Genomic DNA, 12,588 nt, shown 5'->3' with positions numbered 1-12,588 from the left:
ATGTAAAAGAACTACCTTGTATAAAATCTTCAACAATTTTAATCCAGTATGCACAGATAAAGCCAAATGGACTGGAAATTTGGTTCTACATCTCTGCCACTAATTTGTTTAGTTTCAAATGAAAACAAATACACAATGAATAAATAGCATTCATTAAGCACTTACTTGCTTAGTCCTCCAACCCCTCCCTAGAACCTTCCAATCTTAGAGAGTTGCATAGAGGACCACAGGTTACCCAGTCAGTATCAATCAATAAGTGATTGAAAATGAATGTAAGTATTTCTAGTTTGGAGGCCAGCTTTCTATCCACTATACCACCACCCCTCAATATATATACATAAACACATATATACATGTAAGTTATCAAATATACAACACTATTCTTAAGACAGGATTTACATTCACCCTCCTCAGTTATAAGAATATGTAAAAAAAACAAAAACCCAACAACAAAACCTAGAAACAGCAAGAAATTCCAAACTAAGAGTCAATCTAATAATAGGGGCTCTGTCCATTCTAGATCCTATAAATTTGGGGGTCCAAAAACTCAGGGCCCTTTCAATTTCAGACACAAAATGATCTAGGGACAAAAACTGTTGTTTGTTCCAAGGTAGTAGCTAAGTGTACTGACCTGTCTAGCATAACTAAGAAAGACATCTGAATTCTGTAGACCATTTGGTTCCTTGGGGATTGTGAAAGAAACATGATCTCATCTAATTAAGGCTTTGAGGGGTTTTTTGTTGTTTTTTAAATAGGAAACTGAGAATTCACTTAGAGTTCAATAATTTTCTGCTTTCTACTGGGCAGCAAAACATATTAGATAATTAAAGCCACTTTTGAATGAGAAATGTAATAAACAATAGCTGTTTTGTTACCCATGAACTTCTCTGAAACTAATTATGTGTACTAGGAATAGCAGTTTTACTTTTCTAGCTTAAGTTCTGTTATGAACATAATTACTTTTTCATGATGAATGCAAAACATATACACCTGAACTCTACTACAACACAGAAAAACCTGTACCAGGTGTTTGCATTGAGGATGAGGGAATCTAAGAGGATTCAGTTACAAATCTTTGATAAAATGATAATCTTATCTGTAAGTACCCACAGCATAGACCCTGAGCACATTATGGTGAGGTTTCCTAATGGCTTATTTTGGAAAAAGTTGAAAAAATTTCTGTCAATTTCATAAGAAAATATAGCATAGGGAATAATCATGCCCCTGCCAATAAGTCTTCATCCCCCAAAACCACTATTTTAGTCATTTTGTCGAGTAACATGGTAAGAAGATATTGCTCCTAATGATGAAAATTACAAAACAAACTTAATTTTTACAATTAGCTTCTTAATAAACACCTGACTTGAGTAACCTCTTATTTTAACTTTTTTCTAACATGTTTTGGCAAATTGATGAAAAGTCTTTAAGTATTTGAAATACTTCCAAATCTACAGAAACTTTCTTTGTTCCACTCAGTTTTGAAGTTCTCACTACAAAAATTTCATTAAAAAAAAAATCATAGAATCAGGTTAGATATGCCATTTGATCCAAATGTTCTCATTTTACACATCAAGAAATTGAGGTCCAAGAAGTTAAATGTTATGGCTAAGCTAACAAAGTTGGCTGGCAGAGCTGGGATTTGAACCCAGGCCTTCTGACTGCAAATCATGGTAAGACCCTGACAGAGTGGGAAAAGCATTTTCACAAAGATGTCTTCTCTTGTATATTCAGCACTTTTTGAGGTAGCAAAAACTAAACAAAATGAGTGCCTGTTGATTAGGAAATGGATGAACAAAATCTAATTCATAAATTCAATGAGACATTTTTTGTTCCCCCTCCCAACAAAAAACAAAAAGGAATTTAGGGAATTAGAAGATGTGTCTAAAAATACAGAATGAAAAAGCAGAAACAAAGGAACAATAAGTACAAAAATGTGAACATAACTATTTCTTGGAAATGGTTGGTCCAACCCTGGTAAAGGTGGACCAATGGATATGAATGGGGTAGTCAATGTCCAATGTCAACTGGCTTTGCTAAAGTAACATTTTTATCTGGAAGGAATTTAGGCATTATTCTAGTCCACTTTTCTCATTTTACAGATGTGGAAACTGAGGGCTCAAGAAGTTAAATGGTTTGCCCAAGGCCATACAAGTGGTTAAGTAGGAGAGGAAGAATTTGAATCCAAATCCTGATTCCTAATCCAGAGCAGTCTTTCCATTTCACTACAAAATGTATGTCTTTGTTACAAGGAAGGGTTCAAATCAGGGTGGGATTAAAGACTATAGTTTATTTAAAAAAGGCAACAATAAAACTTTTCTTTTTTAAAGATACATGTCTTCTTCAGCAGTCCTGTGTAATGAGGGAAAAAATGTCAGCGAGGAGAGAAGAAATTTTTGCTGTGTCTTGGAAGTTGTGCTGTACTCTTTGTGAACCCATTTAGGGGTTTTCTTGGCAATTTCCTTCTCCATCTCATTTTACATATGAGGAAACTGAGGCAAAAAGGATTAAGTGACTTCCCCGGGGAGACTTGTGTTCTAATCCCAATTTAGACACGTCTCTGCCAGATGCTCAAAAGTTGCTTCTATGAACCTTAGTTTCTTCATCTGAAGAATAAATAAGGGACACTTTCAATGCTTCTAACAGCTTCTAACACAGTTCAGGAAACACTGTAAACTTTAAAGTGCTATAAAAATGTGAGTTTGGTTAGCCAACTATAGAAGCTCACCAGAATTTGAGCTCTATGGTGAATTACAAACAAGAGAAAAGCTTTTATTCTACTTTCAAGAAAAATATCTGTTCCCCCTTTAAGAAAAATGTGTTTTAGCATAATCTCTATTACTACGCTGAGGCAATGAACAAACATGTTTCCTCCCCGCCCCCCTCCCCCCAAAGTCCTACTACTGATGCCTTACTATGCCTGTATATGACTCTAGGCTCTTGAAAGACACTGATAGGTCCTACCTGGTTGAAAAGGTCTCAAGTTATGGACCCTCGATTGGATTTTGTCTCTTTTCCTATGTCAGGAGACCATAGGTTCTCACAGAGGAGAGGAAGAGACTTTAGAAGTCATCACCCTCTTTTTTACAAATGAGGAACCTAAAGCTTAGGTTAAGTAATTTGCCCGGTCACAGAAGTAGTAAGTGACAGAGCTTTGTTTTTGAACTTCAGGTCCTGGATTCAGAATTCAGCATTTTTTCCAATGTACCTGGTTGTTAGGCCTACCTAAGTTTGGAGAGCTTTTTTTCCCTTTGGTGGGGTGGGGTGGTAGTGGACCTATAACTCTCAAAACACCATAACAATTTTTTTTTTGGGGGGGGGGGTCATTAGGGGAAGAGAGAGTGTGTTAAGTCCATCAATGGAAAGAATATTCACACCAATGAAATCATAGATGCTTAAAATATTTAAGAGTAGTATAACTGATGCAGTAAGAGGAAATTAAAGCAAATATGACTCCTTTTTTTTTTAATTGACCTTGCCATGATTTAGTTTGGGTTTGCTATAAAAATAGCAGAAATTCAAATTCATCTATTACCATTAAGCTAAAAAACATAGTTCTATCTAAAAAAAGCTCCAGTACCTTTTAAGATTCAGACTACATGGCATTAAGTAAACAAAATCAGTTGCATTATAGAAATTACTCTACTTAAAACAATTTTATAGTTTATGAGTTTTTTTTAAAGGTTTGTGATGGATTTTTAAGATGATCAGTTTACTGAATTCAATAACTTCAAAATAAGACAGCTATCAAACATGGCACAGTGAAAAGATCACTGGACATTCTCAGGAACTTCAAGTTAACTATCTCACTATCTCTGACTCCAAACTAGTTACTTATTTATTCCTTGCCTCAGTTTCCTGATCTGTAAAGATGTCTCCTAGCTTTAAAGGGATAAGAATCTAGAAAAAACTATACTTGTCATTGGCTCTTCTATAAACATTAGCCAACTAAGAAAAAAACAATCCCATGTAGGGGAAATACAGGTAGGCAAATTCATTTGAGAAACTCTAAGTCTTTGGGATAAAAAAATCTTTTCAAAGTTTTCAAAAACTGATCAATTATACTATGAAGTGACATCAATACTATGTTCCATAATCAGTTACAGATAGTCCCTGAATTGCTCCTTGCTGTCCTTTTTACCCTTCATCAAAAAAAAACTCTAAGAAAAAAAAACAGCTGAAAGTGCTTTATATACATTATCTAATTTAATATTCACTTTAATATTCACACTATGTGACATATATAATGCAAGCATTACTATCTCCACTTTCAGGAGACTGGAAGCTCAAGAGAGGTTTTGACCTGCCCCAATAATCACTTACTTAACTAAGTAAGTCTGTAGGCCTGGGTACTAAATCCATCTTTCCAGTTTCTATATTCAGTATTACAAACCAGAAATTTGATATTTCTTTTCACAGTTAAAACTTTTGACTGTACAAAATTCAATTCATAATTCAATTACAATCATTTCCTCTCCATATAGTTATTAAGCTGAATTAACAGTACTGTTAATTACCAACAGTTTCTGCTTAATTTTCTTTTGGTAAGAACCTGAAATTTTAGCTGTTTATTTCCAGACTCCAAATATGGCTTAGCAACTAGTTCGTAATTTATAATGAGAGCTAGTGGTGCATTGAAAAGTTAAATGACTTGTCCATTTAGTTAGTGTATGTGATTGGGGGGCTGGGGGTGAAAGGGAAGTTTGGCTTGAACCCAAGTCCACTATCCCCTGTGCCATGCTGCCTCTTTTATTTATAGGTACAATATCATTTCCATGTTCAAACTCCTTTTCTGGCTTTTGTAGTTCTACATCAAATGGGAGCAGTGAAATTTAAGAAAGTTTAAAATAATGTCATGATCTGAGATTCACAATCTCAGAAAACAAGGATGAAAGAACAATCTAAAAGTTACCTAATTACACCCCATTTCCAACAATCATCTAGCTTTTTTTTTTTAAACTTCACTTTAGGTGTACCTTCCTGAACCATGTTTCTCAAAACGGTGCTCTACATTCGCAGCTTATGTGGAGGGTGAGAGATACCGGTGGTGATGATACACTCTAGGTGGCAAACCTACTTTCTACATGTCAATTTTTCAGCACAAAAAAAGTTTTAGTATTTGCTCCAAAATTCTCAAATGCTCAGTAATTATAGATTTGAAGAATTTATTTCAGGCACCAAAGTGGCCAGAATTAGATTGAGAAAGATTGCTATACAGGTTTAAGTTTTTTGTGCATAAAATGGACCTCTTTGGTAGTCTGGTGAAGACTACAGACTTCTGAATAAAATGCATAAAATAAAATACACAGAATTAAAAAGAAAACCAATTATGTTGAAATATTTATCAGAATGTTAAAAAAAATTATCACATTCACGGACTCCAAGTTTTAAGACATTCTATTGACTGTGGTGGAAATATAAAAGTTTAAGACAAGAGCTTTGCTTTCAAGAAATATAGTCTAGTTGGGAACAAGAAAAACTGCAAGGAGATGGCATCACATTAAGAAGTGCTTATTGGAATTAAAGGAAAGAGTAAATTAAAGGAGGCAGGAGTAGTCAAATAAAGGTCAATGAAAGAAGTGGAACTAGAAGTTGGGCCTGAAGGATACCCAAGATTTAAAGCTTGTTTTAGGCTGGAGAACAAGAGTGAAAGGCACAGGGATAATTATAACCTGAAGAGATGCAAAAAAAGACTCTAGGGGGTACTTGTTAGGGAGCAATGACAGATAAAATTGGATAGGTTTGGGGAGAGGCACATCATAAAAGTCTTGAACATTTACTTTTTTTTTTTCTGGGCAATGGGGGTTAAGTGACTTGCCCAGGGTCACACAGCTAGTAAGTCAAGTGTCTGAGGCCCGATTTGAACTCAGGTACTCCTGAATCCAAGGCTGGTGCTTTATCCACTGTGCCACCTAGCCGCCCCTACTTTTTTTTTTTTTTAATGCTGTGGAGTGATAAGATTAATGTTATTTTCACGGAGATTGTTCTGGTAGCAGTATATATAAGAGGAAAGAGACTGGAATCAAAGAACCCAGGTAGAAACGCTTGCAACAGTGCAAGAATTTAAAGTGAAAAGGGCATTGTGGCAATGGGATTAGTAAATAAGAGGACATAAGCACGATAAGAGATCTGATGTGGGTAAAAAAATTCAAGAATTATAGTCTAGGAAACTTGAAAAATAATGGTACCAATGTCAACAATGAGTTAATACTGAAAGTGAATCTAGGCAAGACATTAAGATTAGAAAAAGGGTACCAGAGATAGATACAGATATAGAAATCCTCAGCACAACTGAAATAATTGAAACCATATGACTGGATGAGCTCTCTTGAGGAAATGTGTAAAGAGGCAAGCAACCAGCAGAAAATAAGAGCCTTAAGGGACATTCACTGTCAGAGAAGAGAGCAGAGAAAGTTCCAGAGATGTAGCAGGAGAGTAATTGGGAAAAATACAGTACCAAGAAGCCAAGAGAGATCCATTATGTACAATAGGAAGGGGAAGAGAAAAGGGATAACTATTTTAGGACCCACTATGTGCCAAATATCTTACAACTGTTATCGTATCTGTTCCTCAACAATAGACCCTAGTACTACCTCCATTTTTAGTTGAAGAAACTGAGGCAAATGGAGGTTAAGTGATTTGCTCAGGATCACACAAACTATTAAGTGTCTGAGGCCAGATTTGAATTCAGATCCTCCTGACTAGAAGCCCAGCTCTCTAACCATTGATCTATCTAGTTGACTCTTTCAGGGGAGGAAACAGAGGCCTAAAATGACTTGCTCCATATCTTATAGGTAGCAAAGACTCTTTAGACTGCTAATCAGTGTTCATTCTATTATACCACATTCTCTATTTTCAAAAAAGAGAAGGTAGTCTCTCCACCATCCCTCCAAAATAATCAAAAATAAGAAAAGGCAAAGGTGCAAACGTATCAGTTAGGTTTAGTCAGAGGATCTGGGTTCAAATGCTATTTGGTCTTGAAAGCAAATCACTTAAATTTTCCGGGTCTCAAATTTTCTTATCTATAAAATGAGGGGGTTGGTCTAGATGACGACAAATTTCCTTCGAGCTGTAAATCTATGATTCGATAGATGTCCGAAATGGCAAAAACAAGAGTTATGGTGAAAGAAAAGAATTCTCAATACCTAAACTTTGTAGGAAACACATACATGTCCTTGCTAATCTATTTTAGCTTTCTGACAACGAAATTGATTGGGGAGGTTGGGGGGGGGCGCCATAGGAGAGGCGATGGTAACCTTTTAAATCATGAGAAGCACCAGGCTGAAAAGAGTCACCTCTGATTCTAACTACAATACCTAAGTTTTACACACACAATCGGTACATCTAGACAAATAACTATTGATGAAATCAAAGAGGAACAAATCCTGCCACATCTCCATTTACTTAGAGCGAGGCATGTATTTAAACAGATTTAACAATCCTTCTGAGGAATTTCCCTGAGACAGCCAAGCCCTGTATAATCCTCTTTTTAACGAAAGGATGGAGAAATCCGAATGGAAGAAGGGGAGAGTGAAAAGGAAAGGTCAGGTAGAGAACTACGCAGCAGGCCTACAGCAAAAGTAGACCTAAGGGCCTCCAGGGGAACCCAGCAAAATCCTCCAACCCGTCCTCTCTTCAATCCCACCCAAGGAACAAACAGAGCAAAAAACCGCTCAAGGAGCATAAGGGAGTGGAAGAGGGAAGGGGGAAGAAGGTTCAAAAGGAAGAGACATTGGTTTTAAAAAGCCACGCCGAACGAGGGATGGTAGGCCTGTTCTCCTGGTAGACTCCCAAGTCGGGGGCGGGGGCAGAGTTCCCCGAGAGAAGAAACCCCCACCCCCTTCTGGAACGACGAAGGCGTTCAGAGCCGGGGCGAACCCACCTCGGGCCACTGCCCCCTCCCCGGTGTGCCCGGTGTGCTCCCCTCCCCCTCACCGAGTGTCGCCCCCTTTCATCCGCACTCACCTTTCTCCTCCCGGCTGTCGGCCGCCATTGCCCCTAGGATGCAGCTCCTCCTCCTTCTCGTCCTCTTTCTCCAGCTGCCGCCGCCTCGGCGCTGTCCGCGCGGCCGCCGCAGTCGCGCGCGCCCGTCCGTCCGCCCTCCCGCCTGCCGCCCCGCGAGACCTGGGCCTCCGCCGCCACTTCAGCCCCCCGAAGCCACGGCCGACTTCTCTTTTCGCCCTTTCCTCTCTTCCCTACCTCCTCCCGCTTTTTCCCCGCCCGAGGACCTCAGCGGCTGCCTTCCCCGAGGGGCTCCGGTCCGGGAGGGGGAAAGGGGAGGGGAGAGGGAGGGGAAACAGATGGCGACTGCGGGCGGCGCTAAAATGGAGCCTGGCTTCCTGCGTGAGACAATCCCGTTCCCACAATGCCCAGCGCTGTTTACGCTTCGTTCCTCTCGGGCAACGTCACAGTGCGGGGAGGGAACGGAGGAAAGTGGGACGGGGTGACGTTACTGCGCAGCCTCTTTCCCACCCAGCAGCTCCGGAAGAAAGCTAGTGCTCACCCCCTCCAATCAGCCTGGTTTTAGGCTAGTCTAGTCGCGATGGCAGTTCGCGGGGAGGGACCTGGGGGTGTAGAAATTCTGCTGGGCGGGAACCGACGAGACCTGCCTCTCTAACCCTTCCTCAGAACTCCTCCCAGGCCTCCCCCAGCTTCTCCAGAACAAGGGCTCTGACGTAGCTGAGCGGCCTAGTCCGGATCTGGCCGCTCCGGGCTCCTCTCTGTTGCGGGGCCTGAGGCCTGGGGCGAAGCTGGAGCTTCTAGGAGCCAATCGGCCCAGTTTCTTTTATTCCCGATGCTAAGCACTACCGGCTCCGCCGAAGTTCATGCGCTCCTCCTTTCTAGTCGGAATCCTGACCCTGGTGCGAATTTCCGGATGGCCCAGGCGCGCAGAAGGAGGTCTGCGAACTTGACCTCGAGTGCCTCTGGAGTCCCCGCTAGACTCGCTGGGCTACTCCGGGGCCCAATGGGAAGCACGCTTTGTTCTCTTGAAGGTCTGCGGGCTGCTCTATTAGTAATTGAAGTTGCCTGACTTTCCAGAAGTTATTTGCTTGGAGTCTCCCCCTTTAGAATTAGAATTCCCAGAGGGCAGGGCCAATTTTTGTCTTCCTTTGTATCCCCTGCTCCCAGCGCTAAACTAATCATCGTGGCTGCACTTAGCAGCTAAGCCTCCTGCAAAGTCTATCCAACCTCTGAAGCAGAAAAACAAGCCCCACTTCTGACACTGACCAGGCAACCTTGGGAAAATAGCTTGAGTTCTCAGTGCAACTCTAAGCACTAAGACTAAACTAATTCCCTACCTGTGCAAAGTATATTTGTTTTCTGCAGTGAAATCACAAATTTAATCAAAACAAAACACATCCCTTTGGTAGCACAGAAAAGGTATAAATTAGATCTACTTCCATTCGTTTTCAGAAGAGGAAGGAGGGGAGGGGGCAGCTAGGTAGCGCGGTGGATAGAGCACCGGCCCTGGATTCAGGAGGACCTGAGTTCAAATTTGACCTTAGACACTTAACACTAACTGTGTGACCCTGGGCAAGTCACTTAACCCCAATTGCCTCACACACAAAAAAAAAGAAGAGGAAGGAAAAGTTCACTTTCTTAACCGCATATTTATTTATCTAGGTGTTTACTCACAATTTTAGAACAAAATTAACAGGAGGGGATAACAACCGAGGTTAAGTTGGAAACAGCAAAGGTGTCCGTGTGCTGTGATCTAGCATATGTGCATATGTAGTGATTTCAAGTTTATAAATGATTCAGTAGCAACCTTGTGAGATAGGTAACTAGTTTATTATACCCCTGTTTTATAGGAAGGGGCTGACAACAAAAAGAAAAAGGGATTTGCTCTTCTGAGTAAGGCTAACCAGCTTGCTAACCAGCTTTTTTTTGCGTTATGTATAGTTAATTAAGTGCTAAGTACACTAATAGATAAGACAGCCCCAGATCTGGAGGAGAAATGTATTTTCGTTCATTCATTCATTCATTCATTCATTCCATTCAATCACTCAACACAAGGTACTCTAAACTGTTGGCAAGTGAAATCTCTTGGCCAGAAAAGGGCAAGACAGGGTAGAAGTTGGAGGTAGAAGTTGAGGCCGCTAGGAAAGATGGGGAAGAAGGCATTTGAGGAGCTGGGGTGAAGGGAGATAACAAATGAATGGTGATGTGGGAATATAAAAGAAGGATGCTACACTCTTTAAGTGGCATTTTAAAAATGGAATCTGGGCATTGAGGAAAGAAAAGATTTTGAAATCCTTTTTTCAAAAACTTTGGTGGGAATGGAGAAGGTTTTTTTCCCCCCTTCCCAGTTCCCCATCTCCTCCCCAAGCTGGTGGTAATGGTGGGAGCAAAGGGAGAGTAGACAAAGAAAGGATGTTGAAAATTCCATTTTCTGGCATGGAAGTTTGGAATGAACATTGACAGTCTCTGATATGTAAATAAAAGTAATTAAGTCCTGTTTTCTAGCTGAGCACTGACCTTTGTGAAAAAGAGAAGAGGATAAAGGTTACTATTTTCTTCAGAACTAGTCGTGTGACTTCCTTGAGAATAAGAAAATAAAACTAAAAGCCTTAACTGAACAAAATATGATTCGATGGGGGCAAGAGTAAGGGATAAGAAAGAGGATTGTTATAGAATAATTGGCATAAAAGTCCCATTTATCATGGGGGGGGGCTTATTTTTTTTCTTTTTCGACTTCATGGATTCATCTAAGATAATGAAACTTCATAGTTACCTCTATTTACAATGCAGGAAGTTAGCACTTAACACATCATTTTCTTGTACTCTGGTCAATATGATGTGGGGTGGGTTTCATTGATCAGATTGATTGTGAGGCATCCCAAAGAATTACAAGACTCAGTGACTCAGTTTCCCAAGTTTTATTGCAGTACTGTGAGTGACCACAGGGAAAGCACCATGGAGGTGTCTCTTGAATAGGGAAAGAGAAGACAGTTATATTTATAGTATGGATAAATTGATTGTCATTCTCGTTATAATAATCTCCACCTTAGGGAGGTAAAGGGGAAGGCCTATCCTAATTTGGAGTTCCTGGGCGATTAAGCCAACCCCGGAGGCAGGTACTTTTTTCTGTGGAGATGTGTTTTGGGGGTTTAATCTGAGAACAAATTTGGCTTTTTCTGCACATTACCTCAAATTGCCACGGTCAAGAGTGTCTCTGTGTTTTCATTCTCAGGCCTAGTTTCTGGGTATTAATATTTATCAGTTAGGATTTCTATAATCTATCTCTTTATATTTTTGCTGTAGTTAAGGTCTCTATGACCTGCCTCTTTATGTTTTTGTTAAGAGTGGTGATTAATTGGTCTAATTAATAGGAGCCAGAGCGGGGGAGGGGGGCAGCTAGGTGGCGCAGTGGATAAAGCATGGGCCCTGGAGTCAGGAGTACCTGAGTTCAAATTCGGTCTCTGACACTTAACACTTACTAGCTGTGTGACCCCGGGCAAGTCACTTAACCCCAATTGCCTCACTAAAAAAAAAAAAAATAGGAGCCAGACCTCCAGGTACCAATTAACAAGAACCTAGGTCCTGACTTTGATGAGGGCCCAAGTCTTAAGTTATCCATAAATCCCTTTTGGAGCTGGAGTCTGTAAGTTACAACCCCTCTTGGAGCTCAGATCTAAATTAGAGGTCGGGTCTTGTCTGTTAACCCCTTCTTTACCTCCTACATTACTGAGTGAAATAAGCAGAACTAAAGCAATTTATTTGTTGTTGTTCAGTCATTTTAATCATGTCTGAGTCTTCATGAGCTTATTTGGAGTTTTCTTGGCAAAGATACTGGAGTAGTTTGCCATTTTATACCCCAACTCATTTTAGAGATGAGGAAACTAAGGCAAATGGGGTCAGATAACTTGCCCAGAGTCACACAATAAATGTCTGAGGCAGATTTGAACTCAGGAAAATGAATTTTCCTCACTCCAGATAGGGTATTCTATCCACTGTGCCACCTAGCTAGCCTTTGCTTGACTATGCATATTTGTTTTTGTTTTTTGTTTTTTGGTGAGGCAATTGGGGTTAAGTGACTTGCCCAGGGTCACACAGCTAGTAAGTGTCAAGTGTCTAAGACCAGATTTGAACTCAGCTTCTCCTGACTCCAGGGCCAGTGCTCTATCCACTGCACCACCTAGCTGCCCCTTGAATATGCATATTTATAGAGAGGGTTGCTTTTTTTTTTTCAGTGGGAATGGTGTGGGTGGGAAAGGAAGTGACAGAGAAAGAAAAAGGCTTGTTAGTTGAAAAAATAATAAAAATTTCTAAAGAATCTATTTATTTAGGGTGTCCTTAGTACATATGAGAAGAGAACAGAGCAAATTTTTAAAATTACATATCCATAAGGGAATAGATTGGAACTGGACTTAGAATATAGGGGGAAATTTCCAATGAAGGAACTTCCCCTACCTTCTCTACAACTTACAGGATAAGCTTAGAGAGTTGGCAGGGGCACTGAAAAAGTAGGAGACTTGCCTAGGGTCAAGGAGTCAGTATAAGTCAGAATCAGGACTTGAATCCAGATCTTCCTCACCCCAAGGCTGATTGCCTATATTCTATGTATACCATTTTGACCTCTAGACACAG

At 40.3% G+C, this 12,588-nt stretch overlaps 1 protein-coding gene across 6 annotated transcripts in view; it reads right to left on the bottom strand.

The window, feature by feature from the left end:
- YTHDC1 (YTH domain containing 1) overlaps positions 1–8,373 on the bottom strand; it is a 34,174-nt gene extending 25,801 nt beyond the window's left edge. For 2 of the 6 annotated variants that reach the window (XM_043970705.1, XM_043970709.1), the window contains exon 1: positions 7,963–8,373. In XM_043970705.1, coding sequence (XP_043826640.1) covers positions 7,963–7,990 — 28 coding nt within the window. In that variant the 5' untranslated portion in view covers positions 7,991–8,373. The remainder of the gene's footprint in view (positions 1–7,962) is intronic. The other 4 variants (XM_043970708.1, XM_043970710.1, XM_043970707.1 and 1 more) reach the window with 3 other exon arrangements.
- Positions 8,374–12,588: the final 4,215 nt, after the last annotated feature.

This window comes from Dromiciops gliroides, chromosome 6 (assembly GCF_019393635.1).
Source record: "Dromiciops gliroides isolate mDroGli1 chromosome 6, mDroGli1.pri, whole genome shotgun sequence".
Classification (NCBI taxonomy): domain Eukaryota; kingdom Metazoa; phylum Chordata; class Mammalia; order Microbiotheria; family Microbiotheriidae; genus Dromiciops; species Dromiciops gliroides.
Note: the sequence above shows the minus strand (reverse complement) of the source record. Positions and strands in the feature narration are given on the sequence as shown.